The following is a 14,616-nucleotide window of genomic DNA, read 5'->3' on the forward strand; positions in this document are numbered from 1 at the left end:
GGAAACCTTTTCAGTAACCCTAAGCAGCTCCTTTGAGTTACAATTTTTTCATAATATTAAATATCACAGACTATAGAAAGAGAACTAAGAAAACCCAAAACCCAACCTAGACTATTATTTAGGTTGCATTGTGACCCAAGGGTTGACCCAAGCAGCCATGTGGTTTTGGTATCACATTTTGATAGCTAAAATAGAAACCTGTGGTCCAAGCACCCCTCTTTGGACCAGAGCTGGAGACCACAAGACAAGGCAGGTTCCTGCAGGAACACAGCTGAGCTCAGTGGGCATTCCTTGCACTGAGCACCTTGGATGAGACCATCTACAGGATCACCCAAACAGCCATCACTGCCCTTCACAAACAAGCACCCCTAGACAAGGCATCCCTTCAGCTGAAGCTCCTGTCCCTCAGCCAGCAGCTGCACTGACTTCAGACATAAGGACCTGCATTATAACTAGCCATAGGCAGCAGGAAACAAAGTGTGCATCTCATGCAGAGGCTGAAAGGCCCATTGTAATTAACCACTCTCAGCCCTGTACGCTGGACAAGACAAAAACAAAACCCACAGTTTTCCTTTGCTGGTAAGCCCTAAAAACACTGCCCACTATTTCTCAGAAAGGGCCTGTATGTCCAGCACTCTCTCTACCACAAGCTACAGCATTTGGCACAGGCTATGGGGAGGCTGAGTCCCACAAAAATCACATTTTACAGACAGTGCCTGCAGGACAGAAAGAACACCACCAAGTTTCGCTTCTCCTTGGGCTGAACCTTGCTGCCCAGTGGGACACCACAAAAACCAGCGAGTGATCACTAAGTGCAGCCAGGATCCAAGCACAGGGGAAACCATTTACACAACGGCAGCCAACACTTCTGCAAAGAGCACATCAGTGCTCAAACATGATTAATGGCTTACTTTAGCTCATGGCGAGGGTGGATGCTCTCCCAGCAGAGCACAGTGAGGATCTGATAGAGACATACTCCCAGAGAGCCTAGGGGGAAAAAAAATGGGTGGGATGGTGGGAATATGGTGTTTTGAATTTTGGCTTTGTTTTAAACATCTAAATCTATTTTAACTGGCAATGAAAATTAATTTTCCCAGGTCAAGTCTGTTTTATCCCTGACAGTAATTGCTTTATCTCAACCCACAAGCTTTTTCACCTCATTTTCTGCCCCCTCTGTGTTGATCAGGGAGTGAGAGAGAAGCTGGGTGAGGATCTGGCTGCAGACCAAGGTTAACACACTACCACAACATCTCACCAAGCTAGGTGGACACCCTTTAACAAGAAAAGTGTTAAAAGTTTGAAAAATAACTTGGAGAAAATAGCTTTCCTAAATCACAACAATTAAAGCTCTTCCTGCAGCTCAGTCAGATGATGAGAAGCAAGCTGTATTGACTGTAAGGACTGAAAAACTGGAAGTCTTAAGTATTTCCTCCTTAAAAATCAAATCTTAGTTATACACTGATTTTTTTCTGTTCTTTCCAAATTACTGCATAAGAAAGGATCCATCCCTAATTTGGCACCTCAATGCATCATCATACAACACTCAGACCATGCCAGGATGAGAAGTGAGCATGTTTCCAGCCGATTGAAACTTATCAGCAGGGTACAAGAAGCCACAGGACACCACCGGAGGCATTCCCCTTTCGTGTTTTTCAAAATAATTTTCTTTCAGTCAGCATTTTAGCTTCTCTATTGGAAAGTTTTAAATGCTTGCCCTCTTCTCTCTTGGCATTTCTCAGTGCAGACGGGCACATGAGCACATACACCTCTGGTGCTTTTCAGAGGTACAGGGACTTGCTCTGCTACTGTCCCATGCAAGGCACATGCCAGTCCTCCTGCAGCTCCCTTCAGAGATTCCTTTCAAGCCAAAGCCTGAGGTTTAGTCCACATTCCAGCACCAAAATGCTCCCAAGCAAAGCTCTGGTCTTCTGCTAATGATGTGCCAAACTACGTTTGCATGAAGCTGAGAAGTGGAAAGAGGTAGCAATTATTTCATATCCTCCTTTTCAGAAATAAAAAACAAGAACTCCAGACAATCTTTCTGCAGCCATTCCTGGTAAAGTTCCACCAGAGAAAACAAATACCATTCATTGTTTAACAGGACAGGTTGCAAAACTATTAAGTTACTATGTTTTCTCACTCTCTGTTCTTCCTTTGGAGAATTAAAGGGATGAAATAAATCTGAAACTACAGAAAACTCAGAACTCTGTCCTGCTGTGGCAAACAGGCCCACCACTGCTATCCCCTGGCCATGCTGTGTTTGAACATAGGTGCTCCTGCCAGCTGAGAGCTTGAAAAGCTCCATCTAACACATGTTCCAAGAGGACATCAGGAAAAATACTTACTTTTCACCTTAAACATAAAACCATAGAGGAATTCCTCTGTTTTAGTAATGCAGAGGGCACCACTACCTGCCACCCTCCACTGGAAAGCAATTCCAAATTGTTTCATGTTCTCCAGGCCTTAAAATGTTAGGTATCATCCTAAAATACACACATGCAACGTGCATTTCAAGGCTGTTTCTTCTATATTCATCCAAACCCAATGCTGATTTCAATTCAGCCAAAAGTCTTTCAGTGGGGGACAAAAAAAAAAGAAGTATGTCACAAACATACCATTATTCATCTTTGAAAAATGAAAAGTGAAACATTTCTGAAAGGTTTCTGTATTCTTCCACACCCAAACCACACATCTCTTCTCAACAGCCAAGCTTTCAGTGTCCTTATGGCAGTGTTTGTAGCAGCCTTTAAATAAAAAACAACTAAAGGAAATGCTGGATTCAGACACAAACATCAAAGCACCAAAAAACAAACCTACCACAGCTGCTTCAGAAACTGGGTGAGTCATGAATACCTCAATACAACTGAATTCCAGGTTCTGTCAAAAACTTCATTTGATGGAACACCATAAAACTCAATTTAAAGTATTTTTTTTCACTTTCAGTAAACTAAGGAATTATGAATTATACTGGTGAACAGCCTGGTAAGTGTTTCAAAAAATATTAAAAATAAGTCAGTTCCAACAATCCTTGCCCAGGAAACAGTTGTAGCATGGAATAACAACTCCTGTGCTCCCACACCAGCCCTCACCAAAGAGCCACTGTGCCTTCAAACACACAAAAATCATCCAGGTGATAGCTGCATACACCAAGATGGCAATAAAACAAATACAGGGAAATCAGCTGGATGCTTGGTCAGGTTTTAAAAGGCTGCTATGAAGGGAGAGGCAACAGAGGGGAAAAACAAACCAAAGCAAATTCCTTTTTTTCTAGAAAATAACAATGATGATAAACATTCAAGCAAACCAGAAACAAATATTTTCCTTTTGCACTGCAGTCATCTAAAATAAATGACAGTGCTCAGGCACTGCTGCAACAGAAGCTCAGTAAAAGATCTTCAACTCCAATTCAGTGGGCACTGTGCAATAGCAGGAGGGGGCTGCCTGCCTCACTTCAGCAGGGAATACTCAGGTGGCAAAGTGCTGAAGCACATCAAATCAAGAAAAAGGCTGAGAAAAAAAAAAAAAATGCTAACTGGAGAGCTTAAAAAATCTGATTTTATTTCTGACGTGTTTCCTAGTTTGCTGAGTGAGCAGAGGCAGATCCAGACCTGTGCTCTAGGTCCTTACCTCTGTATGGTTACAACAGCATATCTGCTTAACATCTGGGGAAAAGGAACATTCCTTTTCTCCATCCTCTCAAACAGAAACAGCTTGGATGCAAGGACCAGCTCTCTGAACGCTACAGAATGCTTCCCATAAGTGGGCAGAGCCCTCCCAGCACGGATGGGAGGAGTGCCAGACACTCCAGGAGCTTCCTGAACAGCCTGCAATCGCTATTGATCCTATTGACAGCACATGGAGCAGGGCACTGAGAAATCTCCCCTCGGTGGAGCAGGCACCACTATTTGCTTTGCACTGCCTCTCTACAAAGAGACAGAGCATCTAGTGGTTGTTCCAAGGTGACCTGGAGATGGGACTCTTGGGGTTCTAGTCCTGGTTTTGCTGCAGAGCTATAATGAAGCCTTGTAAATCAAAATCAGTGGCCCATTTTTCTGTGCAATAGGAAAAATTAAGTCTTCCAAACTTCACTGGAGCACTTAAAGCAGATACTACACAAAGTACTATCACGTTTATTTAAACTTCTTTGGATGATGCTTAAAATACAACATTTGTAGCTTTGTCTGGTGTTGATCAGGAGACAAAGCTACACTAATTCATCCAAGGTGCAACCTCACCCACTAAATAGTTTGCAATTGTTTCATCTTCCTGTGAAGGAATAGCAGGAGACCAAGGAGTCTACAAGTAAGAATTACAATACACAGAGGATAAATTCTTCTTGAACTGCAGAATAACCCTTCTGAAGCAATAAATATACATTCCTGTAGCAGACAGAAGTTGGCTGTTGGTCCTTTACAATATCCTGAAAGTAAGGGAAAATAAAGCCCATACAAACCTGATAGACAGCCCTCTCTGGGAAACAGAGCTCGCAGAGACGGGCAGGGATCACAGCTCCACTGAGCTCTCTCTGGGACAGGGGCTACAGGACCTGAAGAAGCACACTGCATAAAGTTCCTAAGCACAAATGGCACAGCCCTTCAAACCAGTGCATTCTCTGCTCTAATCCAAGATCCCTTTAAACCTCATCTGCAGGAACACTGCAGCCATTAAACCACACAGAGCCTGTCACACAAGCACCCTGCAAGAGCTGGAGGGATTCTGGAAGCGAAGGCTGGCCAGAAGAAATGAGACCTTGGTTTTATGATGGACATTTCTAACCGTTCTTTCTTTCAGGGCTTACAAACATCACTTGGCCCTTACAGAGAAATGCGAGAACTGCCAAACTTTCTGTTAAAAAATAATAGAAACACTAAAATCAATTAGTCCACATTTAGACATCAAGTGCATTTTGCCTTTAAATGCATTTAACCAAGAAGACATCAGACTGTAAATTGCAAATTTCACCTCATACATAATGTAAGGGATAAGCATGTTACCTCTACACCGTTTCATCTATTAGTAGCAGATAAAAAACCCCTTTCTCCTAATCAACTCATACATGCCAGTTAACAAATTTTCTTGGTACTCAAAAATCCACACTTGGATTGGAATTTGTTTCTGTAACTTTAAATAAAGTTTTTATATTAATGTGTCCATGCCACACTCCTGATGCACACCCCACAGGAGCCTGAAAGCATCAGAACTCAGAGCTGGATCTGGTTTCTGCTCCACCCTGCAGTCAGAGGACCCCCAAAAAATATCAAAAGGCTTCTTTGAGAAGAAATATGAATGTAGTCAAAAGATCTAGTTTAGAATAACTTTCTGTGCAACTCAGCTGCAGAACAGACAATATTCTCTAATGGGAAAGGCACACTAGAAACAACTTTCCAGAAATAACATTGCCAGCGAAGATATATTAAGGGAAAATGAACGGTAAGCAATAACCAGCCAATGCCTGGCAATATTCATCCCCACTAAAACGTTTATTTTCACTCCATGGGTTTCTTCCCCTTTAACTACCCCAGTGACCAATAAATTATGAACATTACAGCTAATTTATTACTAAGCACAGCTGAGGATGGAGAGAAGAAAAAAAAGATAGCAGTATTTTCAAGCTGATTCTTATTCTAGGAAAAGAAATACTTTATTAAAAACAATAATAAATTAAAAAGGAAAAACTGCTTTTGTAGTTAACTCTGCCCATGCCTAAGCCATTCAGGTTCTGCTGCTGCCAACCCATCAAATGTTTTATCAATAGCTACAGAAACAGAATCAAGCTCTTAATCTCTGCCTCAGTTTCCCCACCTGTGACACTTCTCCCACCCCATCCATTCAGACTGCAAATACACAAAGGCAAATTCTATTGTGCAGCACCAAGGACAACAGAAAGCTCTGGAGCACTGCAGTATTCCAAAAACTGACTTTAATGACATCCTCCATGCAGATCTTGCCAGATTTCAAGGAGGTTTTGATCATATCTGTACCACAGAACACATTATTGTATTTGTTATATTTAACTTTGGAGAGAAAGGGGTTGCACAGCAAAACAACTTAAAAAATCCAAGGGACAGATTCTGCTGTTAACCCCTCAGCTCCCAGCAGTTCATCACACAGGGCCCCTACTTCTGTTTGTCCCACCAGGAACCCTTTGGTGACTAACTTCTGTATTTATCTTTGATACTTATATTCCTCCTGAAGATGCAATTTCTAGATTTTCACTGATATCTCAAACCTCAGCAGCAATAAAACTGCACAGAAGGAGCCTTACCCAGAGACCACATACACACACTCTCACCTGGAGTCACACAGCACTAATTTTACTGCAGACACTTAATTCAGAGAGTTTTTGTGGGCTACAGTCAAGCAGTGCTGCATGGGCAAAGCTCTCCCCAGGAAGTTAAGCATGGTTCAAAAGTTTTCATTCAGCAAAACAAGAAACAATTTGGCATTCATTCCCACGCAAACACCAATGCACCCTCCTTGGGAGGGACCAATTATTTTCCTTTCCATCCCATGCTCAGGCCAGTCATCCTCTATCACTTGATAAAACACATGAATAGCTGCATTCAAAGCTGCAGCAAACAGAGACAGCTCAGTAAAGCTCTGTAAAAACAGCTCCCCAGAGCACACCACAGAACTGGTTCCCAACGCACTTCCCATATGCATGCCCTTTATCTAAAGAAGCCCATGACTTTGGCAGATGTTGGATGCTTGCAACTAGGTCAGTCTGAACCAGAACGAGTCGAGGCTAAAGGCTAGGGAGAGAAATTAAACTGCGCTCCTGCTCCACAAACTGTGGCTGTCAAACCGAGAGCTCCCTGCCTTCTGCTCAAGCAATGATTTCACCACTGGCTAGGCAAAAGATTTGACTGGCAGGGTGATGAAATGCCTCAGCGATGAACCGCCAGGAGCACTTGGAACGTTATTACCAGTGAAAATATTCCAATATATAGCGCACGTAGGAATTCACGGGGAGGGAGGTAGACAGGCAGCAAGGTGTTGCCAAGGTATGTGAATCAGCCCTATCGAAATCCTCATCGCTGCACGGCTGGCATGACTGATCACACTGCTGCATCCACCCAAAAGGCACAAGGCTCCAGCTGGAGAACGGAGGCTCCAGCCCTTCCCTCCTGGTGCCATCTGCACCACTCACCCTCAGCTCTTTAATCCACTGCCCAGCGCTGCAGGAGAGCAACTGCAGGTGGAAATCAGCTGGGCTTTTAAAAGTTACTGCAAAATTCCTGAGTAACTTCTGCAGCAGGAATGCCTGCAGACTACGAGCAGCATTTTCCCCACTGCCACTGCAGTTGCTGGGAAATTCAAGTTTCCAAAAGCACGCAGGAGTAATTAGATGAAGCCAAATAAATGTGTATACAAAACCTTACACGAATATGCAAATAATAGGGTGTATTCAACAGCCCCAGAAATTAAAGCAGCAGCGCAGGCTTGTATTTGCATAAACTATGCAGGATATGGCACCAAGTAATTTTGGAACAAGTGCATTTTGAAAACAGCAAGCATAATAATAGACAAATATTTTGGAACGTGACATTGATCAAATAGTCCCTAAAACTTCACATGAAGAACCTCAGAGACATCTCACTATTTAAACACAGACATCTACTGCTGGCATCCTGGGGTATTTTCACTGCTGAGTTCTGTGGGAAAAGAATTGGACTTTATATAGATCTTTATCAGCATTTATTATTTATAAAGCCCTGTTGGCAAGCACAATGTTTTATGAACAAATAAAAGTGAATGATCCTTGCTTAAAAACCACATAATGAATGAATGTATACTTTGTGCATATATTCAAGCGGTTGCTGCTAGTCTATTGTACAGTGAACATGGAAAAGGGGAGGTTTTTACATCTCTAAAAAGAAATAACAATAGCCACTTCTAAATGTACTGACATAAAAGCCCAATCCAAACTGAGCTCTTCAGTTACTCCTGAGAAGCCAAGCCCCTGACTTATTTTCTTAGCTAGCTGAGTTTCTGCTCTCATGGTCTCCCAGTGCCAAACAAGACAACATCTGAGGAAACCAACTTGTCGCCCTATAAGGCAAAAAAAGGTTTCTCTTCCTGAGTTACAAATAACTAGGGAAAGTCACACATGTGGCCAAGGAAAGCAGAAACATGAATACAGAACTCCCCCACTGCTGACAGGCTAAAATTAGTAGTTTATTCAACTGCCCAGAACTACACACTGTGCCCGTCCTATGCAGCATCTCCCTATTTGTCTGTCTTTCTGTTTGCTCTCCACTTTGTCTCGCCTGCTAATTTGTCCCTGGGGGAGCAGCCCAGCAGCCACCACCGAGCCCCACTCATCCCAGAGGCCCCAGCAAATGAATTTACACTTGCAGCTACACCTAGGTAACTCTGCAGTGCCTCCACTGATTGCACCCCATGGCAGCACCTGAGAGCAGCCCTTGGCCCCACAGGACACTCGGTGTGCAAAAAGGATTAAGTCCTCCATGCTTTCCACCAAGCATGTTTGCTGCTCGTGCTCTCAGTCCCCTGCAGCACCTGTAAGCACAGCGCTGGGCAGGTCTGCTTTGAGCACAGATTCACCCTGCAATGGCAAATCCACATTTGCATCTGCTCACTGTATGAAGAGCTCCATGGCATTTGCAATGACGGCAGATAAATTATACAGGGAACAGAGGAACACTTTCCCAGTGCAGCTGGGCCACTGCTTATGCATGCTAGGGATTGTTTTGAGTTTAGTTTGCTTTTTTTCTTTCCCCTCAGTGCCCAGTCCCGCTAGCCATGGGACACACTGTCATGCTGCTCAGGACACAGACCTGGGGAAAGGCAGAGGGCAGAGACAGCAGCACCTCAGTCGAGTTCACCCCTTGGAAGAGGAAGGACTCTGGGAATCGCAGTGCTCATTTCCAGGCAGTGGGGCTGGCGTGTGTGAAACACTCCAAACGAGCAGCAACGCCTCTCCGGTATGAAGCACACCCCAGGAGTTGGGGAGAACAAGAAAAGAAATGCTAAACTGGTGAGGAGTGAGCAATGCAAAGGAGTTTGAGGAAAATGCCACACGAGGGACTAATGCTGCTGATCCTACGCTAAACACCCCAGCGAAGCGCGCTGATATACAGTCCTCCAGCAGATCCATACATTCCTGGCACACCGGTGCCCACTGGGTGACATCAACCGTGGGCTCTTCCTTGACTATTACTTTGAGGAAGGATTATCCTACACTCATTCACACTGACAGCTCATTTTGCAAGTAACTCATCGGAAACAATGTATTTACTTACTGAGGTGTTACTCACATGAAACAGGCATGTTCCTGCCAGTTTCCTGCCTACAAATTAAGTTATATCCACATGTACTTCACCTAGGGTATGGGACTGCCGAATTTATCTCATCAGATGTGATGCAGTTTCCCTTGGAATTACAACTATGCTTCAAACTAAACTTGTGTTTTATTATATGGAGATGAATTCTAATTTCCATTTCTTATTAAGAGGGAGTATTAACCATGGTTAGTTTAGTCACATACCTTGAAAAATTATAGATCACGTTCAGTACAAATTTGCATAAGTAGTTTGAGCATGTGAGAGAAGCAATGCTAAATACTGAATACAAGTACCAAATGCAGAGTTCTTACATTTACTGTAGAATATATTATGTGTATGGCCTCAAAAAGCCTCAGAGATTACGAATACATTTCTTTTCCATGGAAACTATAATTCTCAAATCCAGCAAGCTATTTTGAGAAATTTAAATCACAGAAATTTATACACTTACATCTGCTGGAAGCAGAACATTTCCACAGGCTGTACACTTCAAGGCACAAGCACAGCCGTATGGACATCTTCCCAACTCTTCTACTACACTTCTGCCTCTGACACCACATCTCACTATGCAGATTTAGCGCTAAAGTCTTATTTGGATTGTTCTGTACCCAGCACCGGGACTTTCGGGGCCGCTGCGCTTTGCACCGCTGCATCACTTAAGAGGATGAGGAGAAAGCGGTAACGCGGGAGGCACGAAATAAATGCCACACTAGCTTCCGCCGGTATTTATTCAGTGTGAAGTGGAAAGGCTGGCGCTGGAGCCGAGTGCCCGGCCAGCCGGAGCCCGGCGTCGGTGCCAGCCCGCCCCGGGCACGGCCGCGCTCCGGGCGCTCCGAGTGCCGCGGACCGGCCGCACAAGTTGGGCGGCAGCGGGTGGGTGACCCCTCGGCACTGCTGAGTCATTTCAGCCGCCGAACGCCGGGCTGCCCTGACCGCCCCCGGGCTGGGGGGCTGCCCGCAGAGCCGCCCCGGCGCCGGGGAAACTTCCCCTGCGCTCCCCGCCCGCGGCTCAGCCCCGCCGGCGCGGAGGGCTGCGGGCCGGCCGCACTCACCAGGTAGGCTCCCACCGTGCCCTGGGCCAGCATCAGGGCGCACTCGGACACCAGGAAGAGCTGGATGCTGGAGAAGCAGGAGACCTTCCTCCGCCGCCTGCGCTGCCGCGGCGCGCCGGCCCCCGGGAGCTCGCTGCCGCCGCCGCCGCCCGCCGAGCCCCGCTTCCCCGGCATCCTCCCGGGCACCGCCGCTCCGCCGCCGCGGGATGGCGGGCCCCGCGGCTGCTCCGCGCCTTCCTCCTCCGCCTCCTCCTCCTCCTCCTCCTCGGGGTGCCAATCACAGCGGCAACCCGCGGCTGCCTCTCCGCCCGCGGGCTGCTGCCATGGCCAGCTCGCCGCCGCCTCCGCCGCCGCCTCCTCGCTTCTCCCCTCCCCTCGCCCGGCCGCGCTCCCTCTCTCCGCCGGCTCCGCGCAGGCCGAATCCGCGTCCCCGCCGGCGAGGGGCGGGGAACGCGCGGGGCTGGGGCCGGGGCTGGGGCCGGGGCTGGCGGAGGCTCCGCGGCGGGCGGGGCGGCCCCGTCCCGAGCTGTGGGCACGGCGGGGGGAGCGGCAGCCCCGGCCCCGCTGCCCCCCGGGCGCCGCCGCGCACCCGCGGTCGGAGGGAGCGGGGATGCTCCAGCCCGGCGCTGGCAGCCGCGATTGTCCCCGCAGGTTGGGGGCAGGATGCCCCCGCATCGGCCCTGCCCGCGACTCCCTGCCGGTGTGCGTCCCCTGTTCCATTCAGTTTTAGGGCCCCTTTACAGAGGGAAACGGAGGCCCCACAGAAATTAAAGGTGAGAAGAAATGAGCGACAGGAGGGGACTCGCATCGCTCTGCCGCTGCCGCGTGCGCCAGCCTTCGCCGTGCTTCTTGCCCCTGCCACCTGCCTTCTGTGGTGCCCTTTGCGCTCAGACCCACCTCGAGTTCTAATTTCAAGAGATATCTTCTGTTAAAAACCACTAATCTTCACTTCTACGATTACAGATCACATTCCTTGTCGGCGCAATTGCAAAACCTGATCTGTTTCGCTCTTCCCATGCACTTTTCTAGTTCATTTCTGGATCCACACTGGGAGCTGCTGTTCCTCTTCCTTGTGTTGTTAAATTCCAAGTTATGTAGAACTTTAAATCCGTTATCCATTTAGTACTGGGATGCCCATGACCTTTGAGAGGAAGAATTTTCTGTGATTACAGGCTACATTTTTTCAGAAATACACTATGATTTGCATCCTAAATTTCATTGTCAAAGGTAATTGAGGCCTTGAAGCTCCTGGACACCTCAGAAGATATCTTTGAAAATGGAACTTAAGACCATTCTAATTTTCAGGGCATAAACCAGTCAGCACCAGGAAGTCAAGAGAACTGATATTTTGAATGAGCCCTTTTTTCTTCCCATGCTCTTTTTGAGTTTCATCTCCCAAAATATTATCGCTTCTTGGGGGCTTTTTATTTTGGCCTATTTTTACATGAGTAACCTTTTTAAACACGATGCTGAAAACCTCTGAGCAGAGTCTCCACCCCGGTTGATGAATCTTTACTCAGACCAGCTGGTGCACATTGCAGAACTGCAAGCCATTGCTGGAAAGAAAATGGAGAAGATACCTGGCACACTCAATTGCTGCCCTTCGCTCTGCCAACAATCAGCTGCCAACAGGTCCCTCCCATGCTGAACTTTGTCTTGCCACAGCTTTTCCAGCAGGTCTGGGCCACATCAACAAGTGTCAATAGTCTGGTCCACCTCAGGGACACGGTCTCCAATATTAATGGCCTGAGGCATTGTTATCAAATAATTAGTGAGGAGAACAGTCTGGTGCTTGTAGATGAGTGGTCTTCATTTTAATGAGATATAGATCAGTCCTCTAGACATTGCAAACCTCACAAGATGCACATTAGAAGCTACCTGAGGCCTCAACTGCCAAGGATTTTGCATGAGGCCATGAGAAACTGGCTCTTCCATACAGGTTTCTGCCAGTTCATAAGGTGTTTGCTTTCCATCCTGAAAAAACTGGTTCTTCCACCAAAGAAATCCCAAAAAGGCAAGTTTTCTGGAAATCTCATTAGACAACAAAAATGTTCATCTCCTTCCTAAAATGTTTATTTTGGCACTCCTTCTATAAAAAATCCTGAAGTTGGGAAGCTAGCAAGCTCTCTATCTCTAGATGGGTAAATTCACAGACTAATTCAATTAGTGTGGCTAGACAGATGCTTTGCTCCAGGTGGATGCTGTAGTGTGTTATAAACAGGATGGACAAGCTCACAGACTTTTAAATAGGTGAAACCAGAATGGTGTCTCTTAAAATACTTCAACCTACAGAGTTACGCTAGGGAAAGTCTTAAAATCTCCTGAAAAAAACCCCTACCCAACAGAATCAATACACATTTTTGGGGCATGCTGGTCTTTCCAGTCATTTTTGCCTGCTCTAGGTTAGATGCTAAGGGCAGCGAACTCTGAAAACTCATCTAGCTCATCAAGTATATACCTAGAGACAGAAGTAAACTTCTGCACATGCTACTGCTGTTGCCAATATTCAAGCTGATGCTTTAAAGCTCTTGAGAATATATATATATATATTAAATATGTAAATGACATCTTGTGTCTCAATCACGTCTTCGACATCGTGTTGGAAGAGTTTGTCCAGGCTGATACACTGCTTGTCTTTCACAAGGAAAACAGCTGCTAGAAAAATTTGACTCTAATACTAATTATCTGAAACATCTGGTTGCTTGGTTTATTGCAGCAGAATATAATTTTCAGTTCAGTTTCTGTCCAGAAGAGACAGAATGCCTGGATTTTTTTTCTCTTATTTTTGTATCTTTTTCACTTATTTATGGTCTATGTCCCCTAGAAAAAATCCTCCTGGGTTGCTCTGCTGAAAGAAAGAGTGAGGGTCTTACATCTCCACTGAAGTGCAATGGTAATTGAGTTTGCTTTTTGCCACCTCTAAACAGACCACATTCCAGAGAGATCTTAGTAGAATGCTTCAGGGATGGACAAGTGACCTGGTTGGATTTAATAGTTAATTATTGCTATACCCAAACAGCTTTTCTGGCCTAAATTGACTTAGCTTTAACTACTAATGTGTGGAATACTAATGTTCTTGGATTATCATTAGCCTAGAATGAAAAATGACTCTATAGCTAGAATAGTCCCTTCTCCTCAGGGCTCAGCAGTTTTGCCAACACAGTTCTTAGCTGGTTCCACAACCAAAGCAAGCCTTTCCCCCCACAGTAATTTGTACTAAAACATCTTGCAGATACCTTGTCAGGTTTTTATAAACACTCTGACATTCATTGCTGGGAGGCAGTGTGCTGCCCTAGATAAGGGTGGTCACTCCAATCTTAGACAAGCCAGCTCCCCTGAGACCCTCTCACTTCTTCTTGTCTCTGGACATCTCCTTGCCGAGTACCTCTGGGCTTGTGTCAACATTCACCTCTGGGTAACCTTAGCAGGCAGAGTTTTCTTAATCCCTCACCACCCTGAAACAATTTCTCCTTTAGTTCACTTTTCCCCCCTCCTGTTCATGGTTAATATTACTGCAAATTATCTGTGTAATCGTGTGTAATACTAGGCAGGCGTAACTTTTTTGATCCATGTGTAGAGTCATTGCCAGGGGTATATGGGGTGTGTGGCACTGAAGAGCTGAGAAAGAGCTCTGTAGGGTGAGGACCTTTGTGAAGTACTTGACTGGTATCTTACACCTCCAGGGGCAAAAGTGCAAACTGAAAATCTAAGCTTGACCATCAGCAGTGTGGGTAACAGGAGAAGGAACAGGAGAGGATGATTTCCCGTCGGCAGAGCTGGTGGAAACCGCTCCTATGAAATGTGCCAAGGCAAGCAGCTGAGCAGTATCATTAGGCATCTCTACAATTGCCATTGGAATCATATTCCTGAACCTTCCAGACATATTTTACAGTCCAGGGAGCGAATGTGTGCCTCACCCAGTACAGCCACACTGGAGACTGTACCTATTCTTGCTGAGGATGTAGCAGGGGAAACCAGGAACAGGTGCTAAGAGAAAACAATGGCATTACAGAAGACCTGTGATATAAATTTAAAAAAAAACAAACCAAACAACCAAAGCAGTCCTACAAGCATAACTATTGACTTCTGCCACCAAAACTGCTCTGGATATTCTCTGCAGGGGGACTGCACTTCATTGCTCTCCTTTCCACTGCTGTAGGTCAGGAGCAGCTCTTGCAGCCTGACACTCACCAAGTGTCTGCATCCTCACCCCTCCCCATGGCGATGGTTTCAAACAGGTGTTTGTGCAGTGTTGG

At 45.9% G+C, this 14,616-nt stretch overlaps 1 protein-coding gene across 1 annotated transcript in view; it reads right to left on the reverse strand.

Moving 5' to 3' along the window:
• Positions 1–11,035, reverse strand: part of SLCO3A1 (solute carrier organic anion transporter family member 3A1) — a 129,276-nt gene extending 118,241 nt beyond the window's left edge. Inside the window, exon 1 of the mRNA XM_005521594.3 lies at positions 10,361–11,035. Within this exon, the coding sequence (XP_005521651.2) occupies positions 10,361–11,035 (675 nt within the window). The remainder of the gene's footprint in view (positions 1–10,360) is intronic.
• Between the last annotated feature and the right edge of the window lie 3,581 nt (positions 11,036–14,616).

The sequence above is a fragment of the Pseudopodoces humilis genome, chromosome 16, assembly GCF_049639895.1.
Source record: "Pseudopodoces humilis isolate 2021_Gansu_Grassland_sample_001 chromosome 16, ASM4963989v1, whole genome shotgun sequence".
In the NCBI taxonomy this organism is placed as follows: Eukaryota; Metazoa; Chordata; class Aves; order Passeriformes; family Paridae; genus Pseudopodoces; species Pseudopodoces humilis.